The 23,831-nt window shown below is 38.4% G+C and overlaps 1 protein-coding gene across 2 annotated transcripts; it reads left to right on the forward strand.

Moving 5' to 3' along the window:
- The first annotated feature begins 3,469 nt into the window (after positions 1-3,469).
- Positions 3,470-11,282, forward strand: LOC149392191 (putative disease resistance protein At4g33300). Of its 2 annotated transcripts, XM_089618925.1 has the most exons (12): positions 3,470-4,296; positions 4,368-4,756; positions 5,183-5,538; positions 5,627-5,832; positions 5,926-7,198; positions 7,270-7,357; positions 7,447-7,509; positions 9,350-9,513; positions 9,631-9,706; positions 9,822-10,007; positions 10,086-10,280; positions 11,043-11,282. In XM_089618925.1, the coding sequence occupies exons 1-12, from the start codon at positions 3,594-3,596 to the stop codon at positions 11,154-11,156; spliced, it is 3,813 nt and encodes a 1,270-aa protein (XP_089475051.1). In that variant the 5' UTR covers positions 3,470-3,593; the 3' UTR covers positions 11,157-11,282. The 2 variants fall into 2 exon arrangements, with proteins under 2 accessions (XP_089475051.1, XP_089475052.1); XM_089618926.1 differs by lacking the exons at positions 9,350-9,513; positions 9,631-9,706; positions 9,822-10,007; positions 10,086-10,280; positions 11,043-11,282 and adding an exon at positions 8,184-8,477.
- The last annotated feature ends 12,549 nt before the right edge of the window (positions 11,283-23,831 follow it).

Below are 23,831 nucleotides of genomic sequence, written 5' to 3' on the forward strand. Positions count from 1 at the left end.
TCATTAATCAAACAAAAACTCCTTGACAGATTCGATTGTTTTAAGTTGAGAATTACATTTAAATTAGGATATTAGTACACAACTACATATGTATAAATATAATAACTTTTTAATTTTTTTTTAAGTGGGACCTAATGAATGATGGGGGCCTTGGGCAATTGCCCCTTTTACCCTCTCCTTGAGCCGGGCCTGAATTTGAGCAAAACTGCGTATTAACCATTTGATGTATTTTTTATAGATATGTTATAATTTTACGGACTATAATTATTGTATTCTTTCTTGTTGTACTTAGTATTTAAGAAATAATTAATTTTCCATCTTCAAACTATATGATCATCTTGTGCTTCTTGCGTTTTTTTTTTAAACTTTTTTTTTAATAAAGTTTACAGTGTAGTTATATAAGAGAATTTCATTAATAATGACTAATGAAGTACAAAATTAAGTTTATATATGAAAGTTGTAAAAAATTAGAAAACTAAGATTTTTGGACTAAAATACCAATGAAGACAAAAAAAAAAAAAAAAGTTGCAGCATACCTCAGTTCATTGTAAATTTTTGTAATTTTGGTTTTGTTTTGTTTTTTAGGGCCAGTTGGATGCTCTAGCACTGCAACGCAAACTATGACAATGCGATAAGAGTTCAGACGACGTAAGTTTAGATTAGAGAAGATAAAACGCCGAGAAGACAAAAGAGAGAATACGAGAAAATATGTGTGAAATATTTTGGTTAGTTTTTTTTTTCATTTTTTTTTCCAGAGAAAACGACATATATAAACTATGAGTTTAAGTGAAATGATCAGTTTATACCCTTGATTTTCAAAATCTCGTGTTTGACATTCGTTTTGATGAAAATGACAAGATTATACCTTTGATTTTGACAAATTTTTGAAAACTCATTTTTTTCCCTAAATGATTTACTATTTTAAAGAAAAAATATATAAAGTAAAAAAAACAAATAATTAGCTGTTTAGCCATCTAAAACACTAGCAATTTGGTTTTAGCCAACCTTTTATTCATTTCCCGTAAATAGCCATCTTGCTTACGTGGCAGCTTATTAATTGATTTAGTTTTACCTTTTTGTCCTTACGCTATTTTAATTAGGCATTTTTTTTAAAAAAATTCGAATTAAATATTGAAACCGAATAGGGAACTAAGGGAAGTTTTCAAATTTGAAATTTGAATTTTGTTGCAATTCATTAGGTAATTAATTTCGAATTAATTCTTCATTCATTGATATTATTCTGCTTCCATTCAGTTTATTTACACGATTAACTGTAAATAGGCTTTGTATTTACAGTGAATATACTGTAAATAAACTTCGTATTTACACGAATATAATGTAAAAATGATTTCTATTTACACGAACATACTGTAAATAGGCGTCGTTAATTTGGCCGGATTATCCATTAGTACAAGATGGTCTCCCGAGGTAAGTGTTAGGACCTTAAGGGTAGTAGAAATGAATAGTTAGTTTAAGCAATTACTTAGTATGAATAAAAAGGGGAGTAAAATGCAATTATTGAGTGAAAAATTGGGATGTTAGAACAAGCCTCTCGAAAGTTTGTAATATCTTGTAGTTTCATGCTCTAACTAACTATAAACATTTACTTAGCCGAGGTAAACAAAACCTAGTATTTGTATCATAAACATTTACATATGTGTGTATATATTAGTAAACGCGGAAAGTTCGTTCAGGTTTGCAGAGAATGGGAAGGAAGTGCTCTGAGAGTGAACAAGGATGTTCGGTTAGCGCTCATTCGAATCGGCGTTGTTCTTGGAAAAGACGGTGGTGCTTTAGGTACATAAAAACAGAACCCCCACGCCAGATACTCCGACGAGGCGTCGGAGAAGTCTGAGCAATCCTCGTCGCGCGCCTTGCCCTCGCGATTTCTAGATCTAGATCTAGGAATCGCGCCCGATCTGGTGCATTCGCCGGTCATCGGTGCCCGATCTGGTGCATTCGCCGGTCATCGCGCCCGATCTGGTGCATTCGCCGGTCATCGGTGCCCGATCTGGTGCATTCGCCGGTCATCGGCGCCCGATCTGGTGCTTTCGCCGGTCATCGTGCCCGATCTGGTTGGGGATGAAGCGACCTGAAGAGAAACCCTGGCCTCCATGTTGCGCAGAGGCACTGAAAGCGCAGAGGCACTGAAAGCAAGCATCAGCGGTCTGAGCACCGAACCCAAGCCTTGTTCTTCTGAAAGCAAATGGCGAGCCTTCTTTCGCAGATCTCCGCTGCAAAACGTCGAGGTCGTTGTCAAGAACAACATGTACGACAAAGGCTTCTTGAAGAATGCTTGGGAGATCTACGCTGCAAAACCAGAGCTCGGTTTTTTTTTTTTTTTTTGGGATTTCGTTTTTGAATTTGTGTTTGAATGAGAGAGAATATTTGCGTGTATATTCGGTATTAATTACAGAGGTTATTGAAGGCCCTTGAAATACGCGGCAGTTATTATCCAAAGATTTGCTTTAATTGATTTTATTTTCGATAGGGAAACGGGCGGGAACAGTTGTGAGGATATATTGGTATTTTTAACTATGTAAATAAATTCGTCTGGCTATTAACACAAAATTAACCAAATGTTGGCTAAATCCAAAACTGTATATTTTTAGGAGGCTATTTAGCTATATAACCCTACAAAAAATGATATACCATTTGAGATTATAAAATGTCATGGTAAAGGTGATCAGCAGCCGGCTGCTTCACTGTAGCTTTGTTGTTATCAAATTATGTCTAACAAATATTTAAAAATAAAACAATCTCCCACTTTATCCCATTAAAAAAGAAAAGAAAAAAAATGGAAAAGCATCACGCCGAACTAAATATAACAATATATCCGATAGATAATACTTAATTAGTAGTTAGTGGTGTAGCACCACCACGTAGAATGATTCGTGGTGGTCAGAGACCTAAGTTTAGAATAAATAATATCTTATATCCAACTTGAAAAATGTTTACACTAACAATAATTAATTTGAGATTATAAGGATTATATTTGATTAACTTCTTATTTCTTCTCTTTGATTTTGTCTCAAAAAATTTATAGGAATAGTATTTTACAGACACAACATTTCTAAATAGTGGGTGTTCTACATTCTTTTAAGCGTCGTAGTTTTTTAAAACGTAACGATCATTTTTCTTTTAAGCGTAGTAGTTTTTTAAAACGTAACGATCATTTTTCTTATAAGTAACCAGTAAGCAAAATTGAATTGAACACAAAACGATAATTTTTTTTTTTTTTTTGTAATAAAGAAAAATTACTATATTTACAGCTTGAAATACATTATTGTTGTGATGTGTAAACTTTAGACACGTTAATACAAACATACAAGAGGCCAGTTGCGGAGCGACATGGAGACCATAGCTGCAAATTTCCTCCTGACAAGAAATGACTGAAACGTGTCATGGTAAAGTAAAAAAGATTATCATGAAAATCGAAGGTACCAAAATAAATATATAAATACGGTTGAACACAAGACTTTTCAACGCGGCTACTCACAAAGCAACCACACTAGTACAAAACACAAGCGAGAAGCTTCAAGGAAGTTCAATTCAAACCTTTATTCTACTACTTTCTTTGGCTACCGAAATCAATGACTGTGACGGACTTCTTTGCCGGAGAGATCGTCACGGAGCTCCTGAAACAGCTCCTGGTACTCTCCCGCAAGGCCTACTTCCGCAAGTCCGTCGTCGAGAACTTCCACGCCTCCATCGCTAAGACCCTCCCAATCATACAGGAGATCAAGTTCTCCGGCGTCGAGCTCCCGGAATTCCGGCAATCGCAGCTCGACAGGTTCTCCGAAATCCTCCGCGAAGGCCTCGAGCTCGCCAACACGGCTCTCCGCTCAAACCGCTACAACGTCTTAAAAAACTACAAACTCACGCAGAAGATGGAGAAGATCAGCCGCGCCGTCGATCTATTCTTCCGGGGACCACTCCAGGCGCACATCTTGGCGGACGTCCACAACGCGAGATTCGCCGCCGACGAGCGCTTCGACCGCATCGACCGCGCCGGCGATCGCCACGGCCAGCAGCTCGAGGAGGTTCTCCGAGTCTTGACCATCGGCTCCGGCTCCGGCGCCGCCAGGATGGTGGCGGAGGAGGCAGCGGCGACGATCGCCGCCGCTGAAGCGGTGGAGGACGCGACGCCCGGCGTGGGGATGGAGTTCGCGGTGAGGAAGGTGAAGGAAATGGTGATCGGAAGGGATGACCTAAGCGTCGTCGGATTCCGCGGAATCGGTGGCTCCGGCAAAACCACGCTCGTCAGAGAGATAATCCGTGACGAAAACGTGCGACGTAAGAATTAAATTCCTCAAATACTCAATCAATTGATCATATAATGACTCTGTTCAATAATCTCTGTGCAGAGTTCTTCAAGGATCAGATTTTGTTTCTGACGGTGTCTCAGTCGCCGAACGTGGAGCAGCTGAGATCCAAAATTTGGGCGTTTCAGACGGGAAACAGCGACGGACGTAACTCCGTGGTCCCACGGTTGAACCTGAACCGCCCGATGCCCTCGGTGCGGAGGCTGGTGGTGTTGGACGACGTGTGGTCTCTGGCGGTTCTCGAGAGGCTCGTCATCAAGGTCCCCGGCTGCAAGACCTTGGTCACATCCCGGATTAGCTTCCCCACGGTGGTCAACGCCACCCATGAGATGGCTTTCTTGACCGAAGAACAGGCCGTCACTCTCTTATGTCTCTCCGCTTTCGGTCAGCCCTCGATCCCGCCCATGGCCGACCACAACCTCGTCCAACAGGTACTCATTGTGAAAAACCAACTTTTTTTTTTGTTACTTGGATAGCAAGTCAATATTCATGATCTTGCAGAAGACCCTTTATAAAGTTTAGAACCATAATTCCTTAAGCAGGTCTAACATACCGCTGACCGGAATTCCCGAAATCCTCCCAGTCACGATGGAAATTTCAGTAAAAAAATCCATGTTTCCCCGAATTTCAAATTTCCGGCGATTTTTAGCCGGAACTTCGATTTTTTCTTTGATTGCATCCTTTTGACAATCGTCGATAGCGAAGCAAAAAATTTACATTTTGCCACCGATATCCAATTTTTTTTTTCTTAACTAATAGCGCCTTCATTCTGAGTGAGCATGTTATGGAATCTCATGATAGTTGGCCTATAGAGTCATAGTTGAGCACCATCTTAATGGGAACTGTTGATGTTTCAGATAGTGAGCGAGTGTAAAGGGCTTCCTTTGGCCCTGAAAGTGATAGGGGCGTCGCTGAGGGACGAGCCGGAGATGATATGGAAGGCGGCGGTGAAGAAGCTCTCCCGCGGAGAGACGATCGGGGAATCCCATGAGAACCATCTCCTCGATAGGATGGCCATTAGCGTCAACCACCTCTCCGAGATGGTCCGCGAATGCTTCTTGGACCTCGGAGCTTTCCCCGAAGACCGGAAGATTCCGGTCGACTGCCTCGTCAACGTCTGGGCCGAGCTCCACGGCATCGACTCCAACGAGGCCTTTGCAGTTGTCGTCGAGCTCGCCAACAAGAACCTCCTGACCCTCCACAAGGACGCGAGGTACAACAACAAGAGCTTCCCTAGTCTCTACTTGCGACAGCAATCTGTATTTTTCTTCATTGTCGCCTGATTTGATGCGGTGTTGCAGATCCGGAGATAAGGATTTCAGTTATTACGACATTTCGGTTTCTCAGCACGACGTGCTCAGAGACCTTACTCTTCATCTGAGCAGACGCGACAGCGCTGCTGACCGAACTCGCTTGTTCATGGCGAAAAGGGAATCCGGAGCCCCTAAAGAATGGGAAAAGAATTCCCACCGCCCATTCAACGCCAGGATTGTGTCTGTTCACACAGGTACCAACCACGGATCGCTCAAATCCATTTTGGCTTTTTGATTTTCGTGTTTCATTGCCGTCATCGATTTCTAACATCAATGTATCATCACAGGCGAGATGGGCGAAATGGACTGGTTCCAAATGGACTTCCCAAAGGCGGAAGTTCTCATAATCAACTTCTCGGCCGAGGATTTCTTTCTGCCGCCGTTCCTCGACGCGATGCCGAAACTCCGAGCGCTGGTGATCGTCAACCACCACTTGACCACCGCGACTCTCCGGAACTTCCCCGAGATCTCGACCCTCCAGAGCCTCTGGCTCGAGAGAGTCTCGGCCCCGCGGCTCTCCTCCGCGGCCGCCAAGCTCCGAAAGCTCTCGCTGTACCAATGCAAAGTCAACGCCGGAGACCAAGACCTCTCCGCGGATTCGTTCCAGTCGTTGGCCGAGCTCACCGTGGACGGCTGCGACGACCTCGTCGATCTCCCGGAGAGCCTCTGCGAGCTCCAGCGGCTCGACGCCCTCAGCGTCACGAACTGCCACGCGCTCCGGGCACTTCCGGCCGAGCTGGGCCGGGCCCGCGCTCTGCGGATCCTGAGGCTGAACGGGTGCCCGGAGCTCAGGGAGCTTCCGGCGAGCCTCCCGGAGCTCCGGCAGCTCGAGTACCTGGACGTGTCGCGGTGCCTGAGGCTGGCTCGGCTTCCGCGCGGGATCGAGAAGATGGACCGGCTCGCCAAGATCGACATGAGGGACTGCTCAAAATTCTCTCGGCTTCCCGGGTTTGCCGCTCCCGCCAGGTCGCTGCGCCACGTCATCTGCGATGATGATGTGGCGTGGCTGTGGCATGGCGCGAAGAAGTGGGTCCCGAACGCCTACGTCCAGGTGCCCGAGAAGAGTAACGACACTGGCAATAGTAGTATCAAGAGAGACGTTGACCAAGTCATAAGAACAACGAGCAACCGATGCCACTTCAGATCACCCGCGATCTCCGTATCCCCGATGATTCGCGTCCGATCGAACGCCGGAGAAATAATATCGTCTTTTCACGCCGACGAGGAAGACGATGACGATGATGAGGAAACGAAGCCGAAAGCGAGCTTTCGCTCTCGGAGCGCTCCGACCAGTCCGGGGCGAGCCTCCGACGCCCCGAAGCTCTTGATATTCCCCGGCAGAAATGCGGCGAGAACCGCCGTATCCGGCGGAATAACGCAGAAGGCCATCTCATCCCCGGTGTGTTACAATAGCTCTTTTCCGGCGGAGCCTCCAAGCTCTGGAGCTCATCCCCTGCCTCTGCCTCCCGGATCCGGAGGTCCTCCGGCGAAAAACCAGTGGCATAAAGGGAAACTCATCGGCCGTGGAACTTTCGGGAGAGTTTACGTTGGATTCAACAGGTATTTAATTGATTTAATAAATAAATAAATAAAGGAATATGTTTGTTGACTGAGTCTTGTAACTGTGGCAGAGAGTCTGGGGCTCTTTGTGCGATGAAGGAAGTGGATCTTATTCTCGACGATCCTAAATCCGTTGAATGTATTGAGCAATCAGAGCAGGTTTTATTCTGAAACATCCTATTTTTTTTTAATTTTTTATTGTATTATAATTAGCGTCACAAATTTCTGATATTGAAATATTCTCTCAGGAAATTGAAATGCTGCGTCAATTGAAGCATCCAAACATCGTTCAATGCTATGGGAGTGAAATAGTAAGTCAAAGAGTCTTTGATTCACCTCTGTTTAATTTATTATTAGAATTAATGACATTTTTGGCCCCTCGTCTTGGACCTCTTTAACACTTTGGTCTCTGATTAAAAAAACTTACAGTCTTGGTCCATTATGATCAGACGATTTTCATATTTGATACTTCTGTTAATTATTCTGTCAAAATTGGCGGATTCTCATCATATGCAAGTCACGTGTGCGAATTTTTATTGTTTGCTTGAATTTTTTTTAGGATATTTACATAGAATGGAATAAATGACTAAAATAACCTAGTCTTCTTCTTCCCCATTTTCGTCTGATAAAATTCTTCTTCATTCACTGCCTGTGCATTTTGTCTAGAGGCCCTGTTACTGTGCGTTTTGTCTCTCTCAAACCTCTCGTGATTTTTCCTTTCCTTTTTCACTTTCTCTATCTTCATTCACTCTCAAAACCAATTCAATCAATGCTCTTCTCGTGATCTAACGCACCACCCAGAAAGCTAAAGTTATATAAATCATCTATTCTTTTTCCTGGTATTTAAAACCCTAACAATCTCTCTACTTCTGCGATGGTCTGATCTCTGTGTCTGGTACATCTCTGCCTTTTCACTTTCCATGCCTTTTCATTGGTTAGTCGATGATTCTGAGAGGATTTTTATTAATTCATTCGTCTATTACAGGATCAAGATCGATGGTGAGCTTCGAGGACGTTCGAGGATCGAACAAGCCGTTCTTCCGCTCGTTCGGCGTGGTGGACGATGGTGGTCTGGACGACGATCTGGAGGAGTATTTCACGGAGCACCATGCCGGGAAGAAGAGGCGTCTGAGCGTTGACCAAGTCCAGTTTCTGGAGAAGAGCTTCGAGGTGGAGAACAAGCTCGAGCCGGAGAGGAAGGTCCAGCTGGCGAAGGACCTCGGGCTCCAGCCGCGCCAGGTGGCGATCTGGTTCCAGAACCGCCGCCGCCGCTGAGATTGGGCGTGAGAAAGCTGAGGGCATCACAAGATTGGGCGTGAGCCCTCGAAGAGCAGCGGCGTTGTTGCTGTTGTTGTTGACGACGACGCCGGGGACGTTATTCGGGTCTTCGGCGGTGGGCCCTCGGAGATAGCCCGGAGCTGACGAGACGGGGAGAGGAAGGGCCGGGGGCTGCGGGGCCGGCGCCGGAGACGGGACGGGGTTCGGGGCGAAAGTTGAAGGGACGGGTTTCGTGTAGATTTGCATTGGGTTCGCCCGCTCTGAGGAGCGCCGCCTCCGATATTCATCGCCGCCTGTGTAATACATCTCGAATGTTTGATTATTCAATAAATATAAAATTGAGGAGATTATTGTGGTCGATGTAGAAACCCTATCATCTTCCGCCGGGGAAAAAGTGAGATTATTGTTGGTCCCCGGAATTTGATGAGCCGGGGAGAAAAGGGAAGCTTCTTCGAAGTCTCGCTCGTCCCCGAGGACGCTTGTGTCGTCTAAGTGGCTTCGAATTTGACAGAGGCCCTGTTACTGTGTGCGTTCTCTGTGTCTGGTACAATCGTCTGAAAATGGGGAAGAAGAAGATGAGGTTATTTTAGTCATTTATTCCATTCTATGTAAATATCCTAAAAAAAAATTCAAGCAAACAATAAAAATTCGCACACGTGACTTGCATGTGATGAGAATCCGCCAATTTTGACAGAATAATTAACAGAAGTACCAAATATGAAAATCATCTGGTCATAATGGACCAAGACGGTAAGTTTTTTTAATCAGGGACCAAAGTGTTAAAGAGGTCCAAGACGAGGGGCCAAAAATGTCATTAATTCTTATTATTATTATTTTTGTTACTGATTTGTTTTGTGATATTATTTGTCACAGGTTGATGATCATTTCTACATATATTTAGAGTATGTACAGCCTGGTTCAATTAACAAGTACGTGTGCGAACATTTCGGAGCCATGACCGAATCCGTGGTTCGAAATTTCACACGCCATATCCTATCCGGACTCGCTTATTTACACGCCAGAAAGACTGTCCACAGGTCAGCAATGAAAACGCTTTAATCCCATATATATATATATATATATATATATATATATATATATATATATGACAACCATTTTACTGTTTTTTGCATTGTTAATTTCTTTCTCTGCAGGGATATCAAAGGTGCGAATCTACTCGTGGACGCCTCCGGTGCGGTCAAGCTAGCCGATTTTGGGGTGGCCAAACATGTGAGCTCAAAAACTAAAAAATTGTTTTGTTTTATTTACTTTGTTTGGAATTGATGACTCGGTTTTTTTTTTTTTTTTTTTTTTTTTTTTTTTTTTTTGTGTGTGCGCGCTTCAGCTCACGGGACACTCATACGACCTGTCGTTGAAGGGAAGTCCCTATTGGATGGCTCCGGAGGTAATCAACGCCAAGATGCAGAGGAACGCTAGCCCCGATTCGGCGTTGGCTGTCGATATTTGGAGCTTGGGTTGCACGATCATCGAGATGATCAACGGAAAACCGCCTTGGATCGAATTCACTCCCGTGCGTAAATCCAACAGACCTTTATTTGCTCGTTGTAATAAAATACTAATGTTTTCTTTCTTCTTTTCTTTTCTTCAGCCGCAAGCAATGTTCAAGGTGTTGAACTCGGCTCCGCCGATACCAGAGAGTCTTTCTTCGGAAGGAAAGGATTTTTTGAGTTGTTGCTTCCGGAGAAACCCGGTGGACCGTCCTTCGGCTTCGAAGCTGCTCGACCACGCATTTGTCCAGAATCTGTACCCACACAACATGTCGCCGACTACACACAGCATCATGGTATTTTTGTTTAGCAAGAGTTTGACGTAATTAAGAAAACAAAAGAAAAATAATAATAATAGGACCATTATTTTGTTTAGCAAGAAGTTAGACACAGGAAACTTGTCAATTGCATTTTAACTAACGTCAAGTAAATAATTGAAAATTAGCCATTTTGATTGCATAAAAAGTGATAATAATAATAATAATAATAATAAGAGTGTAAATTGATTAATTCGATGACGTGACGGTTTAATTAATAATAGGAGTGGCTAAATTCCAATTATTAAAATAAATTTTAATGTTTCAAGTAGATTATTTCTCCACAATACAATACGCGAAAAAAATAGTTTAATCATGAGGAAATTAGCCCAGTAACCAAATGATCCTCCATTTAAAAAAAAAAAAAAGCTCAAATTTTATTTTATTAAGAAAATAGCTAATCAGACCGAAGTTAATTTAATTAATTTTGGCCCGATAGACTATTTTACTAATAAATGAAACTTGAACTAGATTAGATGATTGACTAGTTACAACAAATAATTATTAATGTATTACTATAGTTTATTTAATTCATTTAGGAAAGTTCTCTTGCGCACACGAAGCTCAGGAAAACAAAAATATCAATCAATACTAATTTGCATGAATTTAAAGTGATAATTTCGAATAATCATTAGAATATTTCAAAGTTTATCAAATAAAACAATGAGCTATTATTATTCCCTAACACAAGTGTGTGTGTGTGTTTTTTTTTTAATTTTTTTTTTTAATTTAATTTAATAGGAAAAACTACACATTCAAAGAGACCGCAGAAAAGACGCTTTTGACTTAGCGGTGGCGTCTTCGAGCGCCAGAGTGAGGACTTTAAACGGAAGCCCGCCTTATGGTGTAGTGTAGACACCTCTGCCACGTGGACACTCTCGCTGTGACCGAGTTTGGTCATCATTTTAAAAATCACAAAAAGTCAATGTGTAAAATGCCTCTGTTAGTCATTACTGTTGCTTGATTATTCCTCCCAAGTCGAGGGCTACAGAATCGCCGGCGGGCCCCTCGGAGAGATCACCGACCCCATCTACCCCGGCGGCAGCTTCGATTCCTTGGGACTTGCCGACGACCCGGACTTCCCTTGGGACATGCTCTCCATGTTCGGCTTCTTCGTTCAGGCCATAGTCACCAGAAAGGGACCGTTGGAGAACTTGGCCGACCACCTCGCTGAGCCGGTCAACAACAACGCCAGGGCCTTAGCGACCAACTTCGCCCCTGGAAAGTGAAGTCCTTAGACAAAGGGTCTAAGATGTATGGGAGAGAGTTTTGAGTGTTGATATATGTTGTATTGGCTTCTGGATAAATTCTTGATAATCAGTGAAGTTGAGAGTTGTGTGCAATCGTCGTTTCTTGTCTTTATTTGTCTTCAGGAATCGATGAGCTTAGAATTAAAAAAAAAAAAAAACCTTATTTGATGCATACCTGTTCTTCTACTTTCAACTTCAGCCACTTTAAATTGGAAGATTACTCTAAAACGAAGTTGAATAGTCATGTCATAGATTGAAATATAACTTTAAGAGAGAAAAGAGTGGACAATCGCTGAGATTCATTCATGAATCATGAACCGTCCAATTTGAGAGGCTATCTATCTTCTTGAAAATTCTATTGACCGCCGATTAGTTAGGCAATTAACAATTCTTCAAATTAATTTGTTCTATCCGTACTACTTTGTTATATTCATACAGTGTGATCAGATTTACTCTTCGGGCCTGAATAAAGTGTTGATAAATTCTCAGGTGGGTCCACTATCGCCGAGGAGCACAGAGATCGGCTACACTTGTGGCAAGTCTTCTTTTACAGCCCATATGAATGGTGGGATAATAGAAAATGTAAAAAAAGTTCAAGAAGTCCTGATTTTCGGCACAAGGATACCGGTGAATGTCTCTGGTTGAGTCCAGATGATCCGCCATGGGTTAAGAAGCAACTTGAACTACATGACATAAGACTGGGAGAACGAGGTGACGGTGAACCGGTAGGTCGTCGAGCTCGTCTCTCTCATTGGGACTATGATGATGATGATGCATAAGATCAACCCATGAATCACAGTATGTAGTTCTGTCAATACAAAGTGATTCGAATTGTCTCATGAAAGGAGGATAATTTTTTTGAATTTTTTCTTTTATACTTCAGAGTTACAGTGGTCTTTGGATACCCCTCAAGTACAGAAAGATATCATGAATACTGTGTTGAATCTCTGCCAGGTATGTTTCGTTGCTCCCGTGAGACAGCAAATTGCATTCTATCGGATCACTCAATGGCGTTTAAATGCTTTACCTGTGTACATTATTTATTTTTGTATAATATATTGCTGATATGGAATATTTTTTTTAAAAGTTGGGAAAGAAATATGAGAAATTGCTCAAACTACCACCTTATCACTAATTTTTTTCAAAAATCCACCAAAGTATAATTTTGGTCAAAAATACAAGTTGGCCACTTGTGAAAAACCAAGTTTACCATCCACTTTAAATTTTCTTTCAATCTCACACCTACCCTCTCATACCTCATTTATCCATTCTGAATTAAATTTTTTTTTATCTCACTCTCTCTCTCTCTTTCTCTCTCGTCAGAAAAGAGCTCAAAGCTCAAGACCAAAAGAGAACCAAAACCCTAGATTTGAGCTCACCCAATCCTTGCCAAAGTTGAGTTGACCCAAACCCTTGGATTTGAGCTCCGACACGCTCAAGGAAGCACGACCAAAGCTCATAGATCCGGTCACGACGAAGACCGTAGCTCCGACCAAGCACGTAGCTCCGATCCTCGCCGAAGGTTAGTTTTGTTTTTTGTTTTATCAAACTTTTCTTTCGTTTTGTGTATGTTTATTCTGGGTATGTTTAAATTTGGGGCAAAAATAAGGTTTTCGTGATTCTGGGTAATTTTTGAAGTTGTTTAGCGAAGTTCGTAAGTTTCGCAGATGTCAACAGTTTACGTCAACAATTGACGTCAACAGTTGACATCAATTGTTGACATCTTATGTCAACAGTTGATGTCATCTGTTGACATATATTTTTGATGTATAAAGTCAACAATTGACATCAACTGTTGACGTCAACTGTTGACATCTGATGTCAACAATTACTAACTTTGGATTTCTTCTTGATTTGTACAGTGATAGCGGAAATTTATTTATTATTCAAGCAAGGTGGTACTTTGGTTGAACCTAGTCGGTATCATGAGAAAAGATCTTTCGGAATTATGATGTCGTCCGAAGTGAACTTCGCTAGCTTTGTTCAATCCCCTTATGCCATCAATACTAGAGGAGGGGTGTGATTCGGTTGACATATATTGTTGATGTATAATGTCAACAGTTGACTTCAACTGTTGACATCAACTGTATGTCAACTGTTGACATCTGATTCAACAATTACTAACTTTGGATTTCTTCTTGATTTGTACGCAGTGGTGACGAAAATTTATTGAGGACGTCACTGCAATTGAGAGTTGGCTGAAGAAAGATGAGGAAAGGCATTGGTACAAGCCACTAGAAGATAAATTGTCATAGGGATGAAATTTTACAGAAGTTGAAATCAAATTGAAGACATTTTACTATGAACTCTGGACCGAAGAAGAATGACTTGGCGATCAGGTACGACAGTCAATTCTACGTTTATGTCTCACGGCTTAGATCTGCAAGATGTCAAACAAGAGGAGATGTACATGCACCGGCAAAAGTTCACGATCGACTTATACCGGCACGGGGCAGTGAAGTTAGCGACCCATGTTGGATCGGACATGGAGATTTATGACAATCAGGAAACAATGTAAACCATAAATAGCAATGTGTTTCATGTACTACTCTTATCTTAATCTTTTGGTATGCTTTTGATAGCAATGTTGTTCACATACTACTCATATCTTAATCTTTTCGTATGTTTTTGATAGCATGTTTAATGAATATCAACAATATATCAATTATCAATCTGTAGTTGTTTTTTTAATGGTTTTGACGTCAATTGTTGACATCAATGTCAACAGTTGACGTCAATTGTTGACATCTGTGATTTATGAGCTCTCTGTTTATTGACATTGATGTCAACAATTGACGTCAGCTATTGACATTGTTATCAACAGTTGACGTCAATTGTTGACATTGATGCTGTTGACATTGATGTCAACAGTTGACGTCAATTGTTGACATCAACGTCAACAGTTGAGGTCAACAAGTAGTCTGCACAAAAGAGATTCTCTTTAACAAAAGTAGTTTGAACAAAAAGCATAATGAATTAAACAAATAGACTCTTAAACAAAAGTAGTATGAACAAAGCATAATAAATTAACAAAAAGTAGTCTGAACAAAGTATAAAAAATTAGTCATCCAATCCTAATGTAGAACAAATTGACGATTCATGAGTTGAGACCGAATCACACTCCTCCTCGAGTATTGATGGCATAAGGGGATTCGATGGCATAAGGGTATTGAACAAAGCTAGCGAAGTTCACTTCAGATGACACCATAATTCCGAAAGATCTTTTCTCATGATACCGACTAGGTTCAACCAAAGTACCACCTTGCTTGAATAATAAATAAATTTCCGCTATCACTGTACAAATAAAGAAGAAATCCAAAGTTAGTAATTGTTGACATCAGATGTCAACAGTTGACGTCAACAGTTGATGTCAATTGTTGACTTTATACATCAACAATATATGTCAACAGATGACATCAACTGTTGACATAAGATGTCAACAATTGATGTCAACTGTTGACGTCAATTGTTGACGTAAACTGTTGACATCTGCGAAACTTACGAACTTCGCTAAACAACTTCAAAAATTACCCAGAATCACGAAAACCTTATTTTTGCCCCAAATTTAAACATACCCAGAATAAACATACACAAAACGAAAGAAAAGTTTGATAAAACAAAAAACAAAACTAACCTTCGGCGAGGATCGGAGCTACGTGCTTGGTCGGAGCTACGGTCTTCGTCGTGACCGGATCTATGAGCTTTGGTCGTGCTTCCTTGAGGGTGTCGGAGCTCAAATCCAAGGGTTTGAGTCAGCTCAACTTTGGCAAGGATTGGGTTAGCTCAAATCTAGGGTTTTGGTTCTCTTTTGGTTTTGAGCTTTGAGCTCTTTTCTGACGAGAGAGAGAGAGATTAAACAAAAATTAATTCAGAATGGATTAAATGATGGTATTAAATGAGGTATGAGAGGATAGGTGTGAGATTGAAAGAAAATTTAAAATGGAGGGTAAACTTGGTTTTTCACAAGTGGTCAACTTGTATTTTTGGCCAAAATTACACTTTGTTAGATTTTTGGAAAATATTAGTGATAAGGTGGTAGTTTGAGCAATTTCTCAAGAAAGATAGAATAAAGGGGAAGATAACAGTAGTTCTCCATTTTCTTATCATCATTATTATTTTTTGACTTGACCCGCCAAACTCTACAATCTTACGAGGAAAGGACTCGAATATATATATATTTTTTAGTGGGAATCAGACCTCATAAATCGAACCCGAGACCTCTTGGCTAAAATGATAGTGACCGATAACAAGCTCTTCCTTTTGTCGTTCGTTATGCAACTATATTTGGACTTGAAATCGCCTGTCGAACAAAGTGCTGAATATATTTTCCTGACAGTTTTTTAGAGTTACATGTCAAGATTCTAGGGGTGTGGTTGAAATAAATGATGGATAGTTATGGGTTAATATAGAATATTTTAATAGGGGATAGCTATGAGAGAAATGCATTGAACATTTAGATTGAGATTATTCTCTTGAACTGTCGGAGCTCCCGAAATATCCAAATTCACAGTTCTGATTACCAAAGTCTTAGTATCCCACTTGTTCACTCATTCTTTTAAGCTAATAGACTGGCTGTTTTAGTTTTACCAATGCTCTATATTTTGGTATACAATGAGAGTTTTTTTGTTGTTGTTGTTGTTGTCTTTCTTTCACCTTTGTTAATGATATCATGTAAAGGTACAGAGCCAGGAAGGAAAAGACTTTTAAAGTCAATGCACGTTCTTGATTGACCTCTCAAGTCTCTATGACCTTACAACAAATGCTGATGACCAATTAGCCGATTTAGTGTCCTCAATACCCTCTTTTTGACTAACGTAAAGTTTCATATTGAAACAAAAAGCTTGTAAATGAACATAAACATGTGCTAGTAACAAATTAGTCTGTTATCAAAAGTTTTCTTGGTACACAGAACCGAGGCAAGCTCTTTTAGTGGGTGGATGTTGACTCTTCCCGTAACCCTCTTGATTTTTTTTTTTCATACATTAATTTTGTATTCGGTAAATAATTATATTCCAAGGACTCCATAAAGTTGCCTTATTATTGTTATTTAAAAAAAAAATAGAACAGCTGGTATTGCTCGGACGAGGTACTTAAAAGTTAAACCATAGTAGGGCTTAGTAATACGACCACGGCGTTTGGTGTGAAACGGGCAAGCAAATGAAAATGTGTGGGTGCGAGTGTGCGACTTTGTGGGTCTAAAATAATTCTTGATTGCCACTTCGCGCACAGCTTTGACTGATTGGTGAGAGAATTAGACAAACTCAGTCTTTGGGGGCATCATAGGAGTTTGGGATATAAAGTCTGTCTAATTTTCTGTTATATTATCTTTCAATTTTGACATCATCGGAGTTAGAACTTCAAAAAGCCTGGGTGGCTTAACTTGGTTTGGGTGACAAAACCTTGTCCTTGGGTGACTTCTTGTATGTAATTATTGCGTGTGTAAACTAATGTATAGTGTAAGATTACAAATATTACAATAAGTCAAGGTTTAAAATAGCGTTTTCGACGCCGTTTTGAGTCTCATGATTTACGGAAAATCGACACGTCGACGGAAAATCGAACGGAAAAAATGTGAAAGTAGGAAATTGATATGCCGTTTTTCATAAAAAAAAACCGACATGTCAACGAAAAATCGAATGAAAATAATATTGTAAAATAAAAAAAATAGAAAGATATTTGTAAATATGGTCCAAAATTTGTATATTACTATATTTAATTCATAAAATATGATAAATTTATATTTTTTTGTTTTCTATAATTTTTTATATTGTATATTTGCTTAAAATTCGTACAACAATTGTAATAAAAGAATGTGTATAAAACGTATCAACAGTATGGTTGGCTTGGTTTGGCATAACGTCATAAATTTATTATTATTTTCTCCCACTATCTTCTCACAAACAACAAAATACAACTTGTTTTAATATAAAATAAAATAGATTCTTTTACTATAAAATAAAATAAATATATAATAAGTATATGGTAGTAGCTCTATGCTTTTGTGAGCAAATGGTCAGACTAGTCGTCATTCCACGCAGACATAACTTATGTAAAATTGATTTTTTATTATAAAAAAAATTATTAAAAGCCGACAATCATTTCTCTCCTCTAAAACACAAAAAGTGTTTTCTTCGACAAAAAAAAAAAAAAAAAAAAAAACCAATCCCACTGAAGGAAAAAAATGCCTATGTCATCGTCGAGATTATGCAATTTTTATCATTTATATACAACGAAGACGTTCGGTCATTTTTTTGACGGAACGACACGTCGCTTCGGCGATTATCGAACGAAATTCTAAGGTGAAATGAAAAATAAAGTCTTCGTCGGCCGCTAGACCACGGGCAGCGGCGACACAAGTTTTCGTCGGCAGCTAGACCACTGGTGGTGGCGGCGCCGATGAAAGTCGCCGATTTTTGTCAACATTTAAAACCTTGCAATAAATTGATAATTTTTTTAAAAAAATGTTTAATACCACTAAAATCTATTTTTATTCCAAAAATGTCAAACACAACAAATATGACTCAATAGACCAAACTAATCGATAAAATTATGACTAAGTGGATGCAGCCATCCTTTTTTCCGGAATAGGTCGAAAGTCGAAACAATGGGTATATAATTCTTATATTGATTCAATGAGTTGTATTTTGAATTTTTTTTTTTTTTTTAAAGGATACAAATTGAATTTAGTGTGTTACTAGTCTAACATCTCACAAAACCAGATTGACAAAATTTTACGGTCTAATTTATTTTACTTCTTTTGAGTTTTTCAAATAATCTTTTTTTATCGAATCAATCGGGTATTATTTGAAGGTCTTATCAGTAGAATTGGTTGATTGGAACACCCTTTTGTCGTTGATTACCAAGTACGAAACTCCATCTATTGTACTGCCTAATTTTTTTTTTTTTTTTTGGGTGGCTAAAGAAAATCATGCTAGTGAAATAATATGGCAGTCTATAGTTTAAGACGTTGAATGTTTTGACTTTCTAGCTCTGCTTCCGTGATTGCATACGTAATTAGATTGGAGAAAGGTGACTTAAGAGAGTTGATATAACATCTAACTTTCATTTCATATTCATAATGCCACATAGTTACCACATCATTTGGGAGAGGATATTATTTCTAATAACAGGAAGCTTCCTGGCCCTTTCTTAAGAAAAAATTAATTTTTTTTACCTACATGTACAACATAGAATGATGGTCAAATGTGTGTTGATATCATAGTAATTAACTTAATAATTTAAGGAGTTTGCATTTTAATATAGTGAAGAGCCGCATTATTCAAAGCACTCAAGATTAGTGTTGTCATTTGACGTCCTCTTCCAAAATAACCACAGCACTAAGATGACTTTTTTTTTTTTACCAATGTTTTGGATGCAGAGACGACGAGTAAGCGTACATGAAAAGATAAAAATGATTGAAAGTGACATCTTGAAAGGGTATGTAAAAGAAGGATTTGTTTAAGTGAAGAAATTAATGGCATGACTTGCACTTTAAAGTTTAAAATAATAGGCGAGCGGATATATAAGGTGAGGTGATAAGATCATAAGATACGGAGTGAAGATATGCTTTTTTTATATTGATTATTGCTTTTTTTTTGTGTGGATGTTTTTGAGTTTATGTTACATGGGAATTTCAACGCATTTTTTTTAGATGATTAAACGCGACATACTGAAATTTTATTGGAAGAGTTGAACTTGAGGTTGGCATTGGACATACTGTCGTTTTTCTGTCGCAGTCGATCGTAGACAATAACAAGTGTTCATTTAGAATTTTGCTTCTTTTTGGTTCGATGGGACTATTTCGTGGACGTCCCCGCATAATATATATGTATATTCTTTTATATATATATATATATATATATATATATATATATATGTATAGTAGGAAAAGGGACTACATTAAAACTAAAAAATAAAATATAATATTTTTTTTAATGAAATTAAACGATATACAGCGGAACGGTATTACCAACTCATTACCAAAATAAGCGCTCAGTTCTAGACTGGCCTATATTAAATTTAAATTTACAAAATAACCAATGTTTAGTTTATTTTGTAGAATAGCTAATAAACCGCATTAATCAACTCGATCTGACAAAAATACCTTTCATTAAATATCAATTAATAGACAAAAATAAACTAAATAAATGAAAAACATTACAATAAATAATTCTTCTATTAATAGATTATAAAATTCCCTAAAACAATGAAAAATATTACGAGATCTTCACCGCCGGGTCAACTTGTCATTCGTATCGAGCCGCCAATTCTCTGACCGGAGACATAATACCTTCCTCACTTTCACCACTTCCACCTCGGCCCGCTCTACCTGAAGCAGTGACTCCATAGAATGCACAGGCTCGACATTTTCGACTTGAGCCACCAATTTTTCGATCGAAAACGCAGCGGAAGAAGACCAGTGGTGGTGGCTTCAATCGCGTTCGAGTGGGGCTGAATCGTGTTTGGGTCGTGCGGTTGTTGTGTTTGGTTTGAGGATTAGGACTGAGAAAGAGAGAGATCTGATTGTGTTAATGTACAATAAATAATCGTTCATTAATTATTATTTTTATTTTGAAAATTAAAAAAAAAAGATATAATTGGAAGCTAAAATTTGATTTAATTGTCACATCATCAGAATTGACTATTTAAACAAAAATCTCAAAACATTGGCTAATTTGCAATTCTAAGTTTGAGGTTAGCTAATCCATGTAATTTTTCTTAATGAAATTTTACCGTCCTTGTTGCTTTTTGAGGGTACCATTGAAGACCATAAAATATCATTTTTTTAAAGGTCGATAATACAATGAAATACCATTTAATACAATCGAAATTCACAAATAGTTCATTTTTTCTTAAAAAAAAAAGAAAATTTAACCAATTTTTTTTAAATGCAAAGAGTTTCCATTAGATATAGGATAACATACCCTTGACCACAGGAGAATAACAACTTACAAAGCACATCATAGACCTAAATCGGAATGAATCTAACACTAGGTACAAATAATCACTCATGCTGTGCATGTTTTCGACAAAAGAAAAAACAAATAGCAGTCCAAAATTCGAGCACTCATAGACTTTTTAAAAATGCCCATAATAGTTGGTGGAATGATCCACTTAGCCGTAATCCGGTGACCATGAAAAAAATAATTCTTTAGCTTGTATCGACCTAAATCAATCAGGAAACCCAAACCGAGAAGGGGGATAATAGCTAATCCTCCGTCTCTCATTAAAAGCAAAACAAGAAACTCATAACCACAAAAAAAATTTGAAATAAAAATAAAGGAAAATAAACAACAATAAACATTCAAGACAAGATAGACGACCGAAACATAACATAAAAGAAAATCCCAACAACCATAGTACAAGTCAAAAAACCGGCGGATTTCTTTCATCGCCCAGCCACCAATCTACAACCCTCCTCGCCGAGGACTCCACCTTTGCAGAACTTCCCAACCGTTCGGATCCCCAATGCGAAGTACCACCGCAACTTGAGGACCGCAAGCCGATGATATACCGACAAGTCGTCAAACAAGCCAGAGCTCAGCCCCTTAACCGAGCTTGTCGTCCTCGACAGCCCACAGCCGCCGTGAACAAACCTGCTACCAAAAGCTAGTCTAAATTCCTACCGGCGAGCACTGGCGCTACCACCGAGAGCCACACAGTCGCAGCCGCCATTTCCATCGCGGTACGGCCTCCGTTGGATATCGCCGAATCGAAAGGGAAATGCGTCACCGGCGATGGCGGATGAAAACGAGGGTTAACTGGAAACGAGAGAAAAAAGGTCTAGTGAATGATACTATGGAAGATGGAAAAGGAGAGTTACGAAGAGAAAAAAAACCCGAGCGTCCGAGACCCAAAAGGGCGGGGACAGAAGAAAAAAAAACTTTTAAGGTTTTTTTTTAGAGAGAGATTCAACCGTTTTTATGCTACCATCCAATTTCACGCAAAATATATAAGGGTCAAGCGACTATATAGCCAAATAAAACTTAAGTTTTTGCAAAATAGCCATAGTTTGTCAACTATAAGCAAACTAGCCAAAGTAAGATTAATCTAGGTTTGATTAAATTTAATCCCAACGAACTATAAAGACATAATGCAAGCTTTATGAAGACTGGATTAAAATTAATCGAGGCAGGATTAAAAGTCGTAGTACTCTCAATTGTCTATTTTGCTATACATAACGAAACTATGGTTATTTTGCAAAAGTCATAGTTTGAATTGGCTATTTCATACAATTTTTCCAAAATATAAATATATATTTTCTTCTAAATTTGAAGCCCAATTAAAATGTGAGATTTTTATTTTGGAATTACCCATCCCAATTTCCCCCCATTTCAACTTCGTCTCCCCCACGATAAGATTACATCTGATGAAATTTACCTATAGTATATGTAGTACCCATCTAATGTATCCATGATAAATATGTATTCATCATCTAATGTATCTATGATAAATATGTATTGATCATCTTCTGTATCTTTGGTAAATAAACATTAATTGATTTATTTCATGTTATAGTTAGGGTTGTTTTTCATCTTCAGTTGAAAACATGGTTTGAAGAGAGAATTTGAGCAGAGACGGCTCGACATATACGGATGCCTTGGGCGATAAGCAAATTAAGGGGCCTTAAAATATCATAAGTTAAAAGAATTAGAAATTATACATAACCAAATAATGATAAATTAAATCATAAAAATGAAGTTACATCTTAATAAATATTTCATAGTAGTCATATCTAATCTGTATTCTAGGATAAAACTCAATTTCACAATTAAATACTAACTAGTAATCAGTTGAAAATAAGAATACGAAACCGAAATTAAAAATTATGATATAAAAAAAACAATAGAAAAAATTAGGAGATAAAGATTGATAAAGTTGAAATTACTTAATATAGATATAATTAATATGTCTATCCTTCAGTATACTATTGTCGTATTTCTGTTTACTTTAATTATGCATAAAGTACCAAGAAAACTACAATACTATTGACATTTATTAATCAAACAAAAACTCCTTGACAGATTCGATTGTTTTAAGTTGAGAATTCCATTTAAATTAGGATATTAGTACACAACCACATATGTATAAATATAATAACTTTTTAATTTTTTTTAAGTGGGACCTAATGAATGGTGTGGACCTTGGGCAATTGCCCCTTTTACCCTTCCCTTGAGCCGGGCTTGAATTTGAGCAAAACTGCGTATTAACCATTTGATGTATTTTTTATAGATATGTTATAATTTTACGGACTATAATTATTGTATTCTTTCTTGTTGTACTTAGTATTTAAGAAATAATTAATTTTCCATCTTCAACTATATGATCATCTTGTGCTTCTTGCGTTTTTTTTTCAACTTTTTTTTTTATAATAAAGTTTACAGTGTAGTTATATAAGAGAATTTCATTAATAATGACTAATGAAGTACAAAATTAAGTTTATATATGAAAGTTGTAAAAAAATTAGAAAACTAAAGATCTTTGGACTAAAATACCAATGAAGACAAAAGAAAAAAAAAAAGTTGCAGCATACCTCAGTTCATTGTAAATTTTTGTAATTTTGGTTTTGTTTTGTTTTTTAGGGCCAGTTGGATGCTCTAGCACTGCAACGCAAACTATGACAATGCGATAAGAGTTCAGACGACGTAAGTTTAGATTAGAGAAGATAAAACGCCGAGAAGACAAAAGAGAGAATACGAGAAAATATGTGTGAAATATTTTGGTTAGTTTTTTTTTCATTTTTTTTTTCCAGAGAAAACAACATATATAAACTATGAGTTTATGTGAAATGATCAGTTTATACCCTTGATTTTCAAAATCTCGTGTTTGACATTCGTTTTGATGAAAATGACAAGATTATACCTTTGATTTTGACAAATTTTTGAAAACTCATTTTTTTCCCTAAATGATTTACTATTTTAAAGAAAAAAATATTTTTTTTATAAAAGAAATAGAAAACTCTCTCTCTCTCTCTCAAAGCAATTGAGAGCAATCCACAATACATTTGGAAAAATAAACATTGATTTGCTAAAAAATCAATTTTTTTATTCTACATTGAAATTCTTAATTAAGAAAAACATTTGACCTAGTTCGTTTTAGCCTAAAAAAAAAATAGCGCGACGAACTTCTTACGTGAGCGAGTCCAGGCTCGGGAAAATGCCCAATGGTCGCGCTTTTCAAATATGAGAAGATCCTCCAGAGACGAAACCTCCAACGACAAAGTGGTACAAGAAAACACGATCGAGGTTAAAAGATTGACGGTCTTGGAGGCCGTGAGAGA

Source organism: Urtica dioica, chromosome 7, assembly GCF_054948205.1.
Source record: "Urtica dioica subsp. dioica isolate 48M chromosome 7, U.dioica_male_clone48M_v1_H2, whole genome shotgun sequence".
NCBI lineage: Eukaryota > Viridiplantae > Streptophyta > Magnoliopsida > Rosales > Urticaceae > Urtica > Urtica dioica.